A 19925-nucleotide genomic window follows, 5' to 3' on the forward strand; every position below is an offset into this window, starting at 1 on the left:
GACTCAGGACCTCGGTTTAAAGTCTCATCTGAAAGACGGTTCCTTTTTTACTATAACTTATTAGTCATTAATGAACTCCCTTATAAACCCTTAAAAAAGGAACATTCATGTTAATTGTGACCTGAAAATCTGAAAAGTCTGATCACTTAAACAGCACACTTCTCCTCAACAAGTCACATGATTTGAGGTGTCATTCATGTCTGTGCATAACTCGTCCCACACCGTTTTGCGCTCTGAAGTGAAATTCTTAAGAATAGAGAAATATGTACTTACCTGGCTGTCCATATCCTGTTCCCAAAGAGCCGTAGCCTATTCGTATATAAAGATGAGAAATAAGAGTGCCCATATAAAAAAAAAAAACACCCACAATGCACATTTAGGTTCAGCTAAAATGAAACATTTTCAAATATCCACGATGACCTGCTGATTACATCCAATTCCCAATCCTGTATCAAACAAATTACCCTCTAAATACCAAAGGTCATGAGGAATCTGTTATAAATCAAGGTTTGAGAAGTGAAGTGAAGACCAGAATTGGTCATTTTCACTAAGCTTGCGGTTATAGTGTGGTATCACAGTTTAGTCTTGAATATGTTGTTTGATGTATTTTCCCACCTGGTTTGGGTGGTTTAGCCCCAGCTCCAACACCACCAGCTCCTAAACCCACACCTGCTGGAAACCCCGCACCTGAAACAAGAGACTGATGTTACTTCATGGGATTGGCTGGAATTGACCAATAATATGGATATGAACTTTATTTTAGGTTCAAATGTATAGTATATGTATATGTAATGGAAAGTGTATATTTTTGGTCCTGTAACTTGTCACCATTTCTTTTTAATTTAATTTAATTATTATTTTATTTTAACATTGTTTTATTATTATATTTATAAATACATTTGATCATTTTTTTAATATGATTTTTATATTATATTATTATGTTCAATCAATCTTTTTTCTTCACAGTTCATTTTAAAAGGTTTTGCCGTGTGACAAATGAACTTTAAAAAGTACATATATTCCATGTAGTCTCTCAATTAAGTTAAATGCATCAAATGATGTGCATAATAATTACAGTATTAGGAAATGCTGTTTAAAATAGTTAAAACGTTATAAAACAATTTTAACAAAATAGTTTGTTTTAAATTTAAAATAATGTCTATATTTCCTCCTTGTTCATTCACTCAAAAAAAGTCATAACTCTTACTTAATTGAATGATAGAATTATAAGTTTTTTCTTACACAAAATTGAATGTCTTTCAGTTAAAGTAAATCAGTTCATTGAGCAACATAATGTAGTTGGAATAGGTCATATTACAGTACTATGTAAGGGATAACGTACAGTCGGCAGATTGTCATCACAAAATAATCCCTGACAGGGTGATCAGGTTTCATTTTGCAGTAACAACAGGCTGACTGTACATTATCCTGCTTATTACTATACTACTTGCCAAATAAAGAAAGAAATGCACTTCACACGTCGATTTGAGCTGAAGTTATTTATTAGCTTTACTTGTAGAGACCTCACAGTTATCCGAGATGCAGGAAAGATGACTCGCAATACCCGGATGTGCGGTTGTTTCTCAGAGATATCAGACCACTAGATGGCGGCACTGACCAATCGGAATTGAGTATTCTAGAGCTCCGTGTAATAAAAGTTTTAACTCTTAATTAGATTCACAAAACCAATTTGCTAATGTTTATGCAATAATTTTTCTTATGCAGGTCCAACTTAATTTATTTTTATTAGTCATTAGTAAATGTCCATCCTCAGCCTAAGCACAAGCACCAGTCTTCACCACAGTGGGAACCCCCAAAACTCCAGTTCTCATTTCTCTTTTACAATGGCTAAGGGGTGCATATCCTTCAGCTGTCACAGAAATGCAAACAGGCGTACTGTAACGGTTACCCTGTCTTGTCTCACTGTTGCCCTTTGTTTGTAATTTTGTCACTTTTGTTATTCCTTAGTTTTCACTTTTGTCACCCTTGTACCTCCATAGTCTTCCTGTCAGCCCTCGTGTTCACTGTTCATTGTTTTCACCTGCCCTTGATAAGTTTGCCATTTGCTTCCCTCGTTATCTTGTTTGGTGTTCTGTTTGTTCATTGGCCCCTTAGTTCTATGTTCATGTATATATATCCTGGTTTTTGGTTTAGTCCCTGTCTTTCGTTGATTGTTTGTGAACGTGGTTGTATGTAGGTGATGTTCGTTCCCATGCCTGTGTTCCCAGTTCCAGTGTTTTCGTGTTTTGTTTTCATTTTTGCCCATCGTGGTAGTTTTGTTTGTTCATCTCTGTTTGTTTCCATTCGTTTAAATAAAGTTAACTGCACTTGGATCCTCAACCTTTGTCAGCCTCAGTCCTCAATCGTTACAGAACGAAAGACCACACCATGGATCCAGCAGTATTACGCGCCAGATACCACCTGCTCTGCCTGAGGCAAGAGGACTGTCCTATTGAGGCCCACGTCCGCGACTTCCTTAAACTGCCGGCTGTTGCGGACTTCTCAGACTCCTCCCTGGTGGTCTTCTTCAGGGAAAACCTGAGTGGCTGGCTGAAGGAGCGGCTGCTGCCGGCATCACGCGGCTGGACTCTCCGCGACTTCCTGGAGTTAACCTTGCTGTTGTGCGGCTCCCCGTTCACGCCTGCCCCGGTCTGCGAGCCAGAGCCTACGCCTGCCTGAAGTCACGCCGACCAGGAACAGCGTTCCAGCATCGCCAGTCGCCTTCCATGAGCCAGCGCGGCCCACTTCGTCTGCCCGGAGTAGGGAGAGAAGACGGGCTTCCGCCTCCCGGCCCGCACCTGCCCCGGTCTGCGAGCTAGAGCCCACGCATGTCACGGTGAGCGAGCTAGAGCCCATGCATGTCACTGTGAGCGAGCCTGAGTCCTCGTCAGCCACGGTGAGCGAACCTGAGCCCTCGACCGTCCCCGAGCCAGCGCCAGTAGCCTCAGATGTCAGTGAGCCAGAGCCGATAGCCTCAAATGTCAGTGAGTCAGCGCCTGTAGCCTCGACCGTCCCTGAGCCAGCGCCCGTAGCCTCGACCGTCCCTGAGCCAGCGCCAGTAGCCTCGACCGTCCCTGAGCCAGCGCCAGTAGCCTCGACCGTCCCTGAGCCAGCGCCAGTAGCCGTGACCGTCCAAGAGCCAGCGCCAGTAGCCGTGACCGTCCAAGAGCCAGCGCCAGTGGTCGAGCCCGTCCTAGAGCCAGCGTCTCCCAAGTCTCTCAAGTCTCTCAAGTCTCTCGAGTCTTCCAGGGCTCCTCCTCCCGAGCTTTCCAGAGCTCCTCCTTCCGAGTTTCCCGAGCTTTCCAGAGCTCCGCCTTCCGGGCTTTCCAGAGCCCCGCCTTCCGAGCTTCCTGAGCTTTCCAGAGCTCCGTTTTCCAAGCTTTCCAGAGCTCCGCCTTCTGGGCTTTCCAGAGCCCCGCCTTCCGAGCTCCTTGAGCCTTCCAGAGCTCCGCCTCCCGAGCTTTTCAGAGCTCCGCCTTCCGGGCTTTCCAGAGCCCCGCCTTCCGGGCTTCCTGAGCCTTCCAGAGCTCCACCTCCCGAGCTTTCCAGAGCTCCGCCCTCCGAGCTTCCCAGAGCTCCGCCTCTCAAGCCTCTCGAGCCTTCCAGGGCTCCGCCTCTCAAGCCTCTCGAGCCTTCCAGGGCTCCGCCTCTCAAGCCTCTCGAGCCTACCAGGGCTCCGCCCCTCAAGCCTCTCGAGCCTTCCAGGGCTTCGCCTCTCGAGCCTTCCAGGGCTCCGCCCCTCAAGCCTCTTGAGCCTTCCAGGGCTCCGCCCCTCAAGCCTTCCAGGGCTCCGCCCCTCAAGCCTCTCGAGCCTTCCAGGGCTCTGCCCCTCAAGCCCCTCGACCCTTCCAGGGCTCCGCCACACAAGCCCCTCGAGCCTTCCAGGGCTCCGCCCCTCGAGACTTCCAGGGCTCCGCCCTTCAAGCCTCTCGAGCCTCCCAGGGCTCCACCCCTCAAGTCTCTCAACCATCCACGGCTCTGCCTTCCGAGCCTCCTCCAGAGCCTCCTACGGCTCTGCCTTCCGAGCCTCCTCCAGAGCCTCCTACGGCTCTGCCTTCGGAGCCTCCTACGGCTCCTCCTCCCGAGCCTCCTACGGCTCCTCCTCCCGAGCCTCCTAGGGCTCCTCCTCCCGAGCTTCCTAGGGCTCCTCCCGAGCCTTCTACGGCTCCTCCTCCAGAGCCTCCAGCGGCTGCGCCTCCAGAGCCTCCAGCGGCTCCGCCTCCAGAGCCTCCTGCGGCTCTTCACCCAGAGCCTCCTGCGGCTCCGCCTCCAGAGCCTCCTGCGGCTCCGTCTCCTGAGCCTTCCTTCCAGGCCTCCGCCTCTAGAACTGCCTACGGCGCCACCGCCCTCGGCTCCACCTCCTGAGCCATCCTCGGCTCCACCTCCTAGGCCTTCCTCTGCTCCGTCTCCTGAGCCTCCTACGGCTGAGCCTCCAGAGCCCCCCTCAGCTCCACCTCCTGAGCCTCCAGAGCCCTCCTCAGCTCCGTCTCCAGAGCCCCTCTCAGCTCCGCCTCCGGGACCTGTCCCTGTCCTGAGGCTGCCTCCCAGGCCTCCTAGACCTGTCCCGTGGCCACCTCCCAGGTTCCCTGAACCAGCCCTTGCCTTGTGGCCAGCTCCCGGGCCACTCAAACCTGTCCCCTTAGTGTGGCCTTCTCCCAGGGCCCCTGACCCGGTCCCAGTACTGTGGCCTCCTCCCAGGCCCCCTGACCCAGTCCCTGTCCAGTGGCCTCCTCCCAGGCCCCCTGACCCGGTCCCTGTCCTTGCCAAGTGGCCAGCTCCCGGGCCATCTAAACCGGCCTCTGTCCTGTGGCCACCTCCCAGGTGCCCTGAACCGGCCCCTGCTCTGCGGCCATCTCTCAGTCCACCTCAACCCGCCCCTACCTGGGGAAGCTCCCCAGGCCACCCGACCTGGTTCCCAGCACACACCCCCAGAGACTGCTTATCTGCCCTCTCGCCCTCCTTGGTCTGTCTCCGTGTCCCTCGTACCCCCCCGTGGACTGCCTGTCTGCCCCTCGTTGTTCCCTGGACTGCCTGTCTGCCCCTCGTTGCCCCCCGGACTGCCTGTCTGCCCCTCGTTGCCCCCTGGACTGCCTGTCTGCCCCTCGTTGCCCCCCGGACTGTCTGTCTGCCCTTTGTGCCCCCAGACATTGGTCATTTGTTCTTCCCGTTTTTGTTTTTGTTGATCGTCTGGTATCCGATCCTTGAGGGGGGCGCTATGTAACGGTTACCCTGTCTTGTCTCACTGTTGCCCTTTGTTTGTAATTTTGTCACTTTTGTTATTCCTTAGTTTTCACTTTTGTCACCCTTGTACCTCCATAGTCTTCCTGTCAGCCCTCGTGTTCACTGTTCTTTGTTTTCACCTGCCCTCGTTAAGTTTGCCATTTGCTTCCCTCGTTATCTTGTTTGGTGTTCTGTTTGTTCATTGGCCCCTTAGTTCTATGTTCATGTGTATACATATCCTGGTTTTTGGTTTAGTCCCTGTCTTTCGTTGATTGTTTGTGAACGTGGTTGTATGTAGGTGATGTTCGTTCCCATACCTGTGTTCCCAGTTCCAGTGTTTTCGTGTTTTGTTTTCATTTTTGCCCATCGTGGTAGTTTTGTTTGTTCATCTCTGTTTGTTTCCATTCGTTTAAATAAAGTTAACTGCACTTGGATCCTCAACCTTTGTCAGTCTCAGTCCTCAATCGTTACACGTACATATGAACATAATTTATATTTTACATGTATTCAACATAAATAATATTATTTTGGAAACATGTATCCAGAGTAATGCCCTTAAAAGTAATGAACCTAATTAATAGTCAGTAACTGTAATCTCAGATTAAAAATGTAATGTGTTATACTACTTTTGACTAAAGAGTCAATTAGATTACCATAACTAATTACTTTGTAATCAGATTACACCCAGCACTGATCATAACAAGTAAACACACATGAATATGATATAGTGACAGAAAAATTGTAGCTCTTTGAATCATATAATGCTGATGTAAACTTCAGAGGTGTATTGGCGTGATGCCTCACCTGTTCCAGCCCCCACCCCTCCAACTCCTCCTACACCACCAACACCTGCACACACACACACACACACACACACACACACACACATCGTAGATATGTTCAGAATGAAATATTAGCATACTGTTTACTGCATACTCCTCAGGATCTGCCCACAATTTTTGGGGAAACAGCATACATTATGCAGCGATAAAGATGTAGTATGCTGCATTATTGTTACACAGCCTCATTATTTTGCATGTTTAACTGAGCGAGTGGCGTCTAGTTATCATTTCGGAAATAAATATAGTTAATCAGTGTAAAACAGTTATTTTGGGTGGCTGTAAAGCAAGAGTGTGTAAACAGTGGCCTCTAGTGGAGAAATGCATGTTTATGTTATGTTGTGAAGCTCCGCAGAGGCAGATTTGATGGGACAATAATGGCGACCTACACTCACCTAAAGGATTATTAGGAACACCATACTAATACTGTGTTTGACCCCCTTTCGCCTTCAGAACTGCCTTAATTCTACGTGGCATTGATTCAACAAGGTGCTGAAAGCATTCTTTAGAAATGTTGGCCCATATTGATAGGATAGCATCTTGCATTTGATGGAGATTTGTGGGATGCACATCCAGGGCACGAAGCTCCTGTTCCACCACATCCCAAAGATGCTCTATTGGGTTGAGGTCTGGTGACTGTGGGGGCCATTTTAGTACAGTGAACTCATTGTCATGTTCAAGAAACCAATTTGAAATGATTCGAGCTTTGTGACATGGTGCATTATCCTGCTGGAAGTAGCCATCAGAGGATGGGTACATGGTGGCCATAAAGGGATGGACATGGTCAAAAACAATGCTCAGGTAGGCCATGGCATTTAAATGATGCCCAATTGGCACTAAGGGGCCTAAAGTGTGCCAAGAAAACATCCCCCACACCATTACACCACCACCACCAGCCTGCACAGTGGTAACAAGGCATGATGGATCCATGTTCTCATTCTGTTTACGCCAAATTCTGACTCTAGCATCTGAATGTTTCAACAGAAATCGAGACTCATCAGACCAGGCAACATTTTTCCAGTCTTCAACTGTCCAATTTTGGTGAGCTCTTGCAAATTGTAGCCTCTTTTTCCTATTTGTAGTGGAGATGAGTGGTACCCGGTGGGGTCTTCTGCTGTTGTAGCCCATCCGCCTCAAGGTTGTGCATGTTGTGGCTTCACAAATGCTTTGCTGCATACCTCGGTTGTAACGAGTGGTTATTTCAGGCAAAGTTGCTCTTCTATCAGCTTGAATCAGTCGGCCCATTCTCCTCTGACCTCTAGCATCAACAAGGCATTTTCGCCCACAGGACTGCCGCATACTGGATGTTTTTCCCTTTTCACACCATACTTTGTAAACCCTAGAAATGGTTGTGCGTGAAAATCCCAGTAACTGAGCAGATTGTGAAATACTCAGACTGGCACCAACAACCATGCCACGCTCAAAATTGCTTAAATCACCTTTCTTTCCCATTCTGACATTCAGTTTGGAGTTCAGGAGATTGTCTTGACCAGGACCACACTCCTAAATGCATTGAAGCAACTGCCATGTGATTGGTTGATTAGATAATTGCATTAATGAGAAATTGAACAGGTGTTCCTAATAATCCTTTAGGTGAGTGTATATATCACGTAGGTAAGCAGACTGAAAGCTATGAGGTTCACTAATCACAGTTGTTATGTTCTTTAAGTTTAAAAAGAGTTTAAGAGTTATTTTGCGTTTTTGAATTGTAAGTTTGTTATATTACTTCTGGTTCATTCATCAAATTGGTAAGGCAAGTCAAGTCGAGCACACTGCGATACACGTTATTTTTTTCTCACCCATATTTCAGCAACTCCTGCTATTGATATAACTAGAAGTAAAATGATTGCACGAAAATTGTCTATACATCACCAGTTGTGTGTGAAAATCCAAGGAGATCAGCAGATACAGAAATACTCAAACCAGCCCGTCTGACACCAACAATCACTGAGATCACATTTTCCCCATTCTGATGGTTGATGTGAACATTAACTGAAGCTCCTGACCCGTATCTGCATGATTTTATGCACTGCACTGCTGCCACACGAATGGCTGATTAGATAATCACATGGATGATTGTTGATGCCAGATGGGCTGGTTTGAGTAATTCTGAATTACTCAATGAAAACCCCCTAAATTGGGTCTAGTTACGCCTATGTGCTGCATACTGCAACAATCATGAGTAGTATGGTAATATGCTAGTCCAAATATTGCCCCTTTAATGTTTTTTGCACATATAACTACTGTATATATCCAGTACATATACATGTTGAACACTGAGGATACTGTGCTGAAGTGTCATACTGGGGGCTTTCAGTGGTTTTGCTCCAGGTAACACACCCGTTCCAACTCCAGATGGTCCAGCACCAGGGTAATATGGACCTAATACAGCAGGAAGAAGACACGTTCAGCTTAAATTTAATTTTGATTGACCTTAATAATTGAATTCTTTAACATCTTGAGTCCGAACTACTTTTTATTGCATTTTTTTGGTCTTCAGCAATCCAATGAAATATTTACCATAGCCATAGGGGTAAACCCCACCAGGACCTGTGAATAAAATAAATGTTTATTGGAGGTCAAATGAGTGCCTGATAAAGCTATCATTGTCATGGTAGAGTTTTAATCTATTTACACAATTTATAACAGCGAAATGCAGTTCAGAATGTGTCTTCGATTCCATCATCATTCATTATTATTTGCAGAGAATTCACATTGCGGCTTGTTTTGCTCTTCCTAGGGGTTCACCTAGTGGGAATTTGAATGTATTTGATTTCAACTGAAAATCTTTGTGTTGGTTCGTAAAATGAGGAAAAACAGTATCACTAGTTCACATGAGTAGATCATGAGATCAAACTTGTCTGCCTATCTTTACAAAAATTGCTTGCAAAAAGTACTGTGGCAGTACCATGGTAGAGTGATGGATTCAGATGGTGGTACTTTAATATAGACCATGGTACTGAATGATTACTATATTCATTTACCATGGTATTTACATGGTATGGTACTTCAAAATACCATTACTATGTTACATGTCAAAAAAATACATTGCGCTACCTTCCACCATAGTACTTTTGCACAGTAACTGTAGTCTGGAGTTGGACTTTCTGACTTGGGAAAGCAACCCAGCTATCTCATCAAAGTTATTTCATATTACCCTCAAATCATGCCGATCGTAGCATGATCCAGCAGCATGATATTCCGACAACACAGCTGATTGTGTTAAACAGTGATTGTGCCCTGCCCTCTAGTGGCACATCTATGTAAAGCACTTCTTCATGGTGGCTGTAAAGTTAGAGTGTGTAACAGTGGCCTCTAGTGGAGAAACGTATGTTTGCGTTGTCTTGTGAAGCTCGGATGTGATGAGAGTCAGAAGAAAATTGACGAGTGGGAAAACAATGGCTATTCGTCAGCTTAAGGAAGTGACGTTCCTTAAGCATTTCCTGCTAGTTGTCATATTCATTCAAAACAACAGCGGGAGGTGCTTCATTCATGGCGACTTTAACACGATAAATGTTATGTACTCCACTATGGTACAGTCAGAGTAGCTACTTTTTTTTTTGTTGTTGGAGAAGGACTCACCAGCTCCAGGTTTAGACACTCCTGCAGTTTAAACACAGAGAACATGTGTCAGCTGATTCATACTTAATATTGCAGGATACTCGTTTTAAATCATACTGTGTATAAACTCACCAGCTGCAGGAACTCTTTGCCCACCACCTGAATAACAAAACATGCCATGAACACAAACATAGATGAGTGCACACAGACAGGCACACAAGTTATAATACAAGTTTTTTAATGAAAAAAAATCCCCAATACTTACTACTCATACAATTAACAGGATATTGAACTTTAACGTCACATTTAACCATAACATTTTAATGGGTTGATCAGGCGGAAAAAAATTATTCTAACCTCGCGTCTATTTAAATAGAAATATCATACTTTCACAGTCTATGTATTCTATTTAGACCCCCTATGGTGGTCACCCTTTAGCTATATGGTGGTTGGGCCTGATGTGGGAAAATATGATTCCCTGAAAGCAGTCACATTTTCAAAAGAAATTATACAAATAAATCCTGAAATATCAGGTCACAAATGGCACCAATTCCTAAAACTTATCCATCAAAAATTAAAAAAGAAAATCTGATTAATCAAATGAAAACTAAGTCTGTCAATTGATTAACATTTGTAGTCATATTAATTACATGATATGCCAATTAATTAAATAAAATTAATCGCATGTCAATATTTGCCAAAAAAGTCCCTCAAACAAAAATCATAATTAAACAATTGCATATAATTAGATTTAAATAATTAAAAATATAAGATAAATAAATAATTAAAATACAGTGCATTATTGTTGCAGATGAATGAAGAATTGATAAGACAATGCAAAAAATGATTTTAGAAGAGTATATTGTTTATTTCCATATCATTGATGATTTTCAGAAGAATATTTCAGCTCTGTTGGTCCATATAATGCAAATGAATGGTGACTAGAACTCAGAAGGTCCAAAAAACACATAAAGGAAACATAGAAGTAATTCATAAGACTCCGTTTAAATCCATATCTCCTGAAGTGATATGACAGGTGTGAGTGAGAAACAGAGCAACATTTAAGTTCTTTTTACAGTAAATATACTCCTTTGACCAGTAGGTGAATTCCAGTGACTTCCACACCAGAATGTGACACTGAAAGTGTAGATTTTCATTAAAAAAGGACTTAAATATTTTTCTGTTTCTCACCCTCACCTATAATATCACTTCTGAAGATATTAATTTAACCACTCGAGTCATATGGATAACTTTTATGCTGCCTTTATGTGCTTGGAAACCCAAGCTCGAGCCCTCCAAGGATGCTCGAAACGAAAGTGCCAAAGAAGCAACAAATAATGACGTAGGTGCTTCAGAAAATATTCTTTTCATGCATAAAACACTATTAGTTAGATGTTGTTTAAGGATAAGGATTTCTGCTTTGTTCATTTGCTCATTTATCTTTTTGGACACCATTGTTTACGTTTAGGCTGAAGTTTTATGTTAGGGAGATACGTTTTACTTATTAAAACATCTGTCTAAAATTCACCTTAAAAACCCTGTCTGATCACGACACCATTTCACTCGTTTTTCTGCTCCCTCCTGCTGGACAATTCACTGGGAAACTACAGCCAAACATGTAATAAAGCCCGTAATTTTGGTTTGCAAAAATGTTGCCATGGCCATGTGAATTTAATTAGTAGGCCACAGACTGTTGAACCGTTTGATGCATATTGCACTTAATTACTGTTTGGCACAGGCTTTTTCAAAATCACAAGATCTAATCTGATTGCCCAGCTTTACCCAATTCCTGGTTGTCAAGGTGAACAGATTTTACTGGTCCACCAGGGAACGAAAGTTGTGTTTCACGGGACGATGCACTTAAGCCCAGGCGCTTTGTATCACTAGTCTCTGTACTGTGAGGTTGTTAATGGCCGTTCCTACTGATGTCGCTCTACCGTTATTGGGGAATGCACGTCATAGTCGTCTTTGAAATGCTGATTACAGATCAGGGTCCACCAGGGCCAAATTACTGGCCAAATTGATGCCCTACGCAGAGTTCCAGGTGGACGGGGGGAAGGGGGTGGTTTGCGTGATATGAGCGTGACCGGGGGGGAACTGTGTTCCACAAGTGCTTTCGGGTCCTTGAATAACGTATAACATGCGAGTAAGGGTAGATGTTGCCCTCCTAGGGAGTTGGTGCCTGACACAGACTGTGTAGTCTGCTTATAGGGAGCGGCGGTACTGTTACAGATGATACTGCCGGTAAATTAAGATATCATTCAAATTTGGGGGTCTGGGTAGCTCAGTGGTAAAAGATGCTGGCTATCACCCCTGTCACATATAAATGGTAAATAAAGCCATAAAGAGACATCCAATTCGCTTCCAATTCACACATTTTTTGAGTACCCCAAAAACAGTAACTGATGAAGTGATCCAGAGTGATGCTCTTTGGCATTTGAACTACAAGTGGCACCGACTGTTTAATAGCAAGTAAACTAAAATGCAACCATGCATCAAGGTCACCAATTTATCATATATAATCAGCAGTCATTTTACCTGATATAGCAGTCTCCACTGGGGCCAAGGTTGGAAGCTTTGCTGTGAAGTTAACACATTTTTAGTCTTCAACTCAAGTACAATAAAACATGTGCTTTATGGCTTTTGCCAATTGGTGGAGATACTGCATCCATCAGTAAAGCTGTTTATTGTACCTGGTTTCCCACTTGGTTCAACTGGAACCCTTGTACCACCAGGAACACCAATCCCTGTCCCACCCGGTACGATCACCACATCACCACCAGGTGTTGCACCAGGAACTGCTACACCGGTTCCAGTGATCCCAGCACCTAGCACACATCAGTGCATTAGGTAATAGCATTATTATTGCATAACATGATAAAAATTCTAGGCAAAAGACATGTAAACAAAAGTATGGTTGGAGCTCCATGCTTAGTGGTAAATGAAGCTATATGAATTAGCATACCTGTTTTCGGAGGTTTGACACCACCAGGATATCCTGCAAACATTTCAATCAGTCTTATTCATTGCTAGTCCATTATACATTAACAGTGACCTGTTCATTGGTCAGTTCAGTCAGTTACCTCCAACCCCAGCTCCTGGTACCAATCCAGTCCCAGTTCCAGGCACTACTACACCCCCTGCTCCAGGGAGTATCCCTGCGACTCCTGCAAATAAACCATTTCATAATTCAAATCTGTACCTATTAATATCTCTTTTAATCTGCAACAAACTTGTCTTGTCATTTAGTGAAATATCAATTTAGTTATTTGAATTAGTTGAAAAATACATGGGCAGTTGACACGACAAGAGAAATGTCATTAGTTTCATAAGTTGATGGTCGGCAAAGAATAGATTTCTTTCCTATAAACATACATTTTGTCATTTGTTTTCATTTTGCAATTTTGATGTTTTGTCAACTACCAAAATATTTATAAAATGTATGTAAAGTGAATTTAAACAAGCATATAGGTAATGTCTCTCACCATATTTAGGTGGTTTAACTCCTGCAGGGTAACCTGAAATGAAATAAATTTTAGAAAATCAATCTTTTTATACCAGCTCCATGTTCTTGTTATATAATACATGCCACTCGGTGATTAGCAGAACTCAGTTCATTTGAATTATGATTAACTTTAAGATTAGAACACGAATGAATAGACTGGCAGCTGTCTGGTTATTAAAATGAATAGAGACCTCCAGGTACTCCACCAGGAACGCCACCAGGAAAACCTCCAGGAACACTACCAGGTACTCCTCCAGGTACACCACCAGGAACACCTGCTCATGGATGGTTTGTGTCATAAATGAACTTTGATTCCATTAAGAGAGTATTTTTGTCAACACGTTCTACTCACAACATGACAGTAACTGAGATATATGTGTATTAAAATTAAAAAGCCTTTTACCATATTTAGGTGGTTTTGCCCCAGTCCCATATCCTGTGAAAATATTAAATATACATTTACATCATGTAAATATTTTGCATAATTCTATGCTGATTTCATCTAGAGATACAGAGGTGAGAAAAATAGATCTCCTCTTCTTCTCCTCTTACAATGAGTGAGATATTTCATCTTTATTCAGCCACCTCCCCAATTTACCCTATTCTCATTTTTACAGGCTAGCTCTCCTACACTTCCAACTGCACTCACAGACCTCAACACATCAGTCCTTACTAGCACTTTCCCCAACACATTCAAGCAGACACAGGTATGCTACATTCATCCTTATACTGGTAGAAAAGATTCTGACACACCAGTGTCTCTTCTACTATTCATGGCGAAAACTGTTCAACAAGCTGTTTTTTAAACAGGTCTCATATTCCCTATCACAGAACAACCTGTGAGACAACAATAGCTACTGTATTTGTCACTGAAGCCTTACAGCTGATGAGAGCTGCTTCCAGATCAGATTCCAAAAGGTATCACTCTGCAGCCTTCAACATATTAAATCACCAGATCTTCCTGCACTCCACTGGTTCGAGTCCTACCTTTCATGTAGATCCTCCAGAGTATCTTGGAGGGGAGAGATTTTTAAGTCACATCAACTAGTCTCTGGGATACCTCAAGGTTCAGTATTTGGCCCCTTTCTCTTCACAATATACACAACATCACCTATTCTCCCCTGCCACATCACATTCCTTCCACTGCTATGCTGATGACATGCAGCTCAACTTCTTAGCCCTGTCAGACAATCCCACTGTGGCTACATGAACAGCTCATCAAAAGTAACGGCATCCAAGTCAGGCAGGAACTAAAGGTAGTGTTTGATGGCCTACTTAACTTTCCAGACCACATTGCAAAGACTGCCAGGTCATGCAGATTTGTGCTCTACATCATCTGGAGGATCATACCCTTCCGATCTTAGTGTAGTGGCTAAAGCACAGGGCTGTTAATCAGAAGGTCACAGGTTCTAACCCCATGGCCACCACCATTGTGTCCTTGAGTAAGGAACTTAACTCCAGGTTGCTCCGGGGAGATTGTCCCTGTAATAATTGCACTGTAAGTTGCTTTGGATAAAAGCATCTGCCAAATGCATAAATGTAAATGTAAGACACAATGTAACTCCTTGTGCAGACTTTTCAGCCAGTCTTCCTGCATGCACAATGCACAATTAAATTCTAGATGCAGATTAATTCAGCAAATGATCCAGAAAATGGCACAGCATTTGGTCTTCAATTAACTAAAGAGAGCACACATTACACCTCTCTTTGTCTTGTTTCTCTGACTGCTAGTTGCTGCCAGCATCCAGGTCAAAGCACTAATGCTTGCATTTAAAACAGCAACTGATTCTTCAACCTCATACTTAGTTTCACATTCGCAAATTCCCCTAAAAAATGAAAATGTAATAACTTCACCTCCAATGGGATATCCCGTTCCTGCTCCTGTTCCTACACCACCTGGGACTCTGGCAACTCCGCCCAAACCTAATGACAGCCATTGGACATATGGAAGAACATGTTATTAACATTAAACCAAATGTTCCAACACACGTCTCTGCTTTGAAATGCCATACAGCCACCTTTATTCTTCAAAAGAGGTCTTGTCTGTAAATGGAAAACTGAATATTTTTCAGTACAGAAATATAAGCCATCTATTTCCAAACCTCAAGCCTCGGTTATTCCTCCTGATATATCTGCTGAATTTGGAGGTATGGCCTTTACACAGCTTAACAATTCATTGCACCTGAGCGTAATTCCAAGGGGGTTTTCTTACTGTACATGGGTGTCTGGCCCCAGTCCCATAGCCCCCGAAACAAAGAGTAGATCCAATTCAAAGCAGCAAGCTTAATATGAGCAAAGCCATGTATTTATGAGACAAAAATGCTGTGTTACTGTTCTAATAAACTGAGCATGAGCTACATTTCCAAACATTTAAAGTCCAATCTTTTTCAAGGAATATGTTGACACTACGAAAATTGTTTTATGTTGTCAAAGAAATTTAACAAGAATCTTGATTTTTTTTTTCATCCTACAGTCCCCAGTCCCATAGCCCCCGAAGCAAAGAGTAGAGCCAATTCAAAGCAGCAAGCTTAATATATTACTGTGTTACAAGCTTAGGCATTTCCCTGTGGATTTTCTTTCCCAGCATGCTTTGCATGAGACGTGATGGAGAGAGTAAATGTTAAAATTAAGAGCAATGTTTTGGTGCAAGATGAATAAAGGGGGAGATTTGTAAGTATTTAATGATCTGTAATGTTGAGATTTAGAAGAGTTTCTGTAATGTTAGGTTTTAGGGGTTTCCACTGTGGTGTAGTCTCAAGCTTGAGTTTAAAAGTTCCTGAAATGAAAAGTTTATAAGTCTAAATCTAAATGAGTTTAAATGCATGGTAGAGTAAACCTACTTTAACTCTTAGGGTTAAAAAATGGAAATAAATTTGTTGGCGAAGCACAATATTTACAGTGAAAATGTCTTATATCTATATTCTTATATCTTCTAATTTCTTAATCAACGGTTTAACAATGTTCTTTCTGTTTACAGTCAAAACCAATTTTTTTAATTAATGGTCTACAAATGTTTATTTTTCTAAATGAACAGTCAAAACAAATAATTTCATTTTATAGTTTAAACATGTCATTTCAACTTAGTGTTAACACGCTATTTTAAATGAATATTAAAACATGAAAAATTAAAACATTTCATTTTGCAGTCTAAACATTTTTATTCACTTCACGGTCTAAAACTGTTATTTCAGTTTATGGTAAACGTTTGCATTTACCGTTATTTTACATCGTTATTGTTTTTACAATGTTGTCCTCTGTCTGAAACGCTCGGGTTTGGCCTCAGTGTCGCCTTTAAACTTAAATGTAAACACTCACTGTTCTGAGTGGCTAACATTGTGCAGCCCCCAAATTCAACCGTTAGTGATGGGAAGTCCGATTCTTTTCCACAAAACGGTTCTTTCGTATGGTTCATTTCAACTGATTCACTGTATCTTTTATGTCATCACATAGTGATGTCACTGTACATAATGCTAATAGCCCAGCATCATAGAATACACGCTCAAACACATTCAATAAAGCCATATGTGAGCACATATTGCTGATTATTAAATATTATATATTTAAATCTTTTAAATGATCATAATAAGGGAGTTTATTGTCATTAGCGTTTCATTCAGTGACCTTACAATACATCCTACACTAAAGTTTTGCACCTAAAGCACCCAATACTGACACTGATATACAAATGTGGATATTCTACATTTCGAAGCATATGAAGTGATTCAACTAGTCTTAATAAACTCACACTTTTTACAGAAACCATGATCTAGCTCAGAACAACTTCAAATATAATCTACATGCACAGTACTCAATAGTCAAATTCATTTACATCTCTGAACTGAAACGTTTCGCCCACTCATTCAAGTCCTCGGTTCATGCATGCTCATCAGCAGTTCTGCTGTCCCCCGGATCAGTGTACTCTTGACTCACAAACTGTAGTGAGTGACTCAATGTACTGTTTTGACTTGAGAGCTGCTGTCCCCGGATCAGTGCACATTGATAAATGTCATGGGCACAAAAACAGCAAGCAGAACAGCTGATTGAAACTGATCGGCATCTCAATTTTAGAATGTAATTGAATTGTAACGTGACACCACATCTTTTAAAAGTGGCGTGATAAACATGATAATGGTCAAAGATGTCTGTATAATGCATGTTATATGCAAAACAAAAAAACGAATTCCAGATGGTTTCCCTTTGGTGTTCAGGAATAATTGGTCACACCTGTCCCTCTCTCCCTCTCTGTTTACAATACAAACTGACCACCAGTGGGCGGGACCAAGGGTGCTATGACACATGTGGGGCATGTAAATACAACTGAGCAATGTCTCATGATGCAACAAACACAGTTTTCAAAACGAGACATTTTAAATAGGTGGAAACTATAAATGCTCTTTTAACACTAGGGAAGATTTGAGTTCTGAAATGTGCAATATGTTTTTATAATACATTTACCTCTTATATGTCTTAATATCAACTATTTCTTGACCCCTTCAAAATATGCATTTATTCACAGTATAGGCAGCCATTGTCGTCAAAAGAGTCTCTATTACTGCTCAGTGAGAGGTATTTATGCTTACCAGGTCCCAGTCCGGGCACAGCACCAGGCACTCCACCTGGTACACCAGCTCCACCACCAAAACCTGGACAAAGAATAATTTATTTGTAGCAAAACATTCAAAGCCCTTAAACTCTACTTTTTGTAAATAATCAGCTAATACACATACCATATTTAAGAGCCTTAGCACCACCAGGATACCCTTAAATACAAGATATGAACTGATTAGCTGAAAGTCATCATGAAATCAAATTTACCCTATTTACTTTCTCCTACACATTATTGCAAACTGTAATGAATTGCTCCACATCTGATATGACATTCCAGTCCGGCAGTCTCCAACAATAATTTTTTAACCCCTCTAAACTAGTGCTTAACTTCAGATTTTTAAAGTGCTTCAATTTTACTTTAGATTTACTTATTTTTCTGTCAAAAAGTATTTAGTTCCTCTTTATAGTGATCTTTATAGTGGATATGAGAACAATGAAAAATGTTTATAGATGTCTCACATTGTGGACACATTGACCCAGTACCAATCGGCACACTGGATGTGGACTTGCATTGAATTCACTCGCTCATGTCTGAGAAGTCCATGAGACTGTAGCGTGTCCCATTTGCTATTTTATTATTTAAATGGGCCTACAAGTGCCCCCTTTGTGACTGTAGTGCACCTCCCCAGGGGGGCACCAGGGCATGTCAGGGGAGGCTCGGAGAATTATGATAAATTCACCAAGTAAAATCAAAAGATAAATAAATAAATACAACAAAAATATATTGTGAAGATAAATGAAAATAATTGTCTTAATAGACAGTAGCTCTATGGCATTATAATTCTGTTAAATGTCATGAACGCACGAATATCATGCGAGAGCGTATCTGTACCGGTTGCCTGAGCGCGAATCTCTCCACTTGCATGCAGATTTACTACTACACGCTGCTCTATGAAATCGTCCTGCTCTCCTTCAGAGAGTGTGTGTACACTCAAAACCGGTCATATGCATTCATGACTCTATTATAAAGCCATATAGCTCTGCCTTTGTTCATTCATCCAATTATTCTGCGTCTGTAGGAGTGTTATTGCGATGAAGAAACAAACCGGATTTTGAGGAATCAACTAGCCATTTGGCATATTCTGATGAATGCTAAAGAGACATGAGCAAATCAAATGACATAAACGGTCAACAAAGAACATCTGTTGCAACTTACGTCTTCTGTCACCACAGTGGAAAACAGAACTGCACACGTTTATCTAGGACGCAGAAAATCCAAAAATGTGGAATAAAAATTTTCAACATGATATTGGGTGGACGTGTCTTCATGTGTTTGTGTTTGATTATATAGAGATGGAGACTGGCTCATGTGATCTGACTTTATCACAAATAAAGGTAGGTAGTCTTGTAGATTTTGTGTGGGGCGGCTTACTGTTTAACACTTTGAAAGCCCCTGACCTAAAGTAATAATGCAGATCAGGCAACAGTGCAATGGTGCCCACAAAATCACTGCTGATTTGCATGCGCAGTTCTGATCTTGCAGGCCGATTCTGAGCACTACATAGCAGAGGATGGCGTAGACACACCCTGCCGGTACTGCACATCATCACTCTGATCCAGACACCTACTGTAAATCATTTCTAAAACATGGCAAAAATGCGCTTGACTAAACCACACATCTGGATACGTGTCCAGTAATAATGCTCTTCTCCATAATTTTATTATTATTTGATGAATTACTGCTAATATGACAGGTTGAAAATGTTCACACACATCTCTTTAATATAAAATTCATTTAACCGCCTACTTTAATTTACAGAGAAAGGAGGTGTGTATGTGTGGAATGGAATGGCAATGACATAATTTAAATACTCAAGACGCAGTGCAATTTCAGTACTGATTGCTGTGACAGGGCGGAGGGCGGGGCCGGGTCGTGATCATACACACCCGGTCCCTTATCAGGCTAATTATGCCTCCTAGAGGGATAAAGGCCGATTGCGGACAGTGGTGCGAGAGAGAGGGATCGTTTACGGGCATGTCCGACATGTGTGTGTGTTTGTCTTTTGTTTAAGTTAATCATTCAAATATTATTTATGTTGTCAAGCTGGTTCTCTCATCCTTTCCATTGAACTGCGTTACAATTGCACTTGATAAAATAGGTTGCGGGTAGTTAGTGAAAAAGATGCAGGCATTTGTACGGGAATACCTTGCGCAAAGTGCTGTGACTGTTTAGTGAATCTGCCTCATAAATG

At 42.2% G+C, this 19925-nt stretch overlaps 1 protein-coding gene across 7 annotated transcripts in view; it reads right to left on the bottom strand.

Moving 5' to 3' along the window:
* LOC127632189 (elastin-like) overlaps nucleotides 1-19925 on the bottom strand; it is a 90159-nt gene that overhangs the window by 9648 nt on the left and 60586 nt on the right. For 2 of the 7 annotated variants that reach the window (XM_052110788.1, XM_052110781.1), the window contains 17 exons: nucleotides 17853-17885; nucleotides 17706-17768; nucleotides 14980-15048; nucleotides 13529-13561; nucleotides 13317-13400; nucleotides 13106-13138; nucleotides 12704-12787; nucleotides 12586-12618; nucleotides 12314-12448; nucleotides 12159-12200; nucleotides 9753-9779; nucleotides 9642-9662; nucleotides 8580-8609; nucleotides 8364-8441; nucleotides 6025-6069; nucleotides 616-687; nucleotides 274-309 (listed from right to left, as the gene is read on the bottom strand). In XM_052110788.1, the coding sequence (XP_051966748.1) occupies nucleotides 274-309; nucleotides 616-687; nucleotides 6025-6069; nucleotides 8364-8441; nucleotides 8580-8609; nucleotides 9642-9662; nucleotides 9753-9779; nucleotides 12159-12200; nucleotides 12314-12448; nucleotides 12586-12618; nucleotides 12704-12787; nucleotides 13106-13138; nucleotides 13317-13400; nucleotides 13529-13561; nucleotides 14980-15048; nucleotides 17706-17768; nucleotides 17853-17885 (918 nt within the window). The remainder of the gene's footprint in view (nucleotides 1-273; nucleotides 310-615; nucleotides 688-6024; nucleotides 6070-8363; nucleotides 8442-8579; nucleotides 8610-9641; nucleotides 9663-9752; nucleotides 9780-12158; nucleotides 12201-12313; nucleotides 12449-12585; nucleotides 12619-12703; nucleotides 12788-13105; nucleotides 13139-13316; nucleotides 13401-13528; nucleotides 13562-14979; nucleotides 15049-17705; nucleotides 17769-17852; nucleotides 17886-19925) is intronic. The other 5 variants (XM_052110783.1, XM_052110787.1, XM_052110785.1 and 2 more) reach the window with 5 other exon arrangements.

Source organism: Xyrauchen texanus, chromosome 38 (assembly GCF_025860055.1).
Source record: "Xyrauchen texanus isolate HMW12.3.18 chromosome 38, RBS_HiC_50CHRs, whole genome shotgun sequence".
Lineage (NCBI taxonomy): Eukaryota > Metazoa > Chordata > Actinopteri > Cypriniformes > Catostomidae > Xyrauchen > Xyrauchen texanus.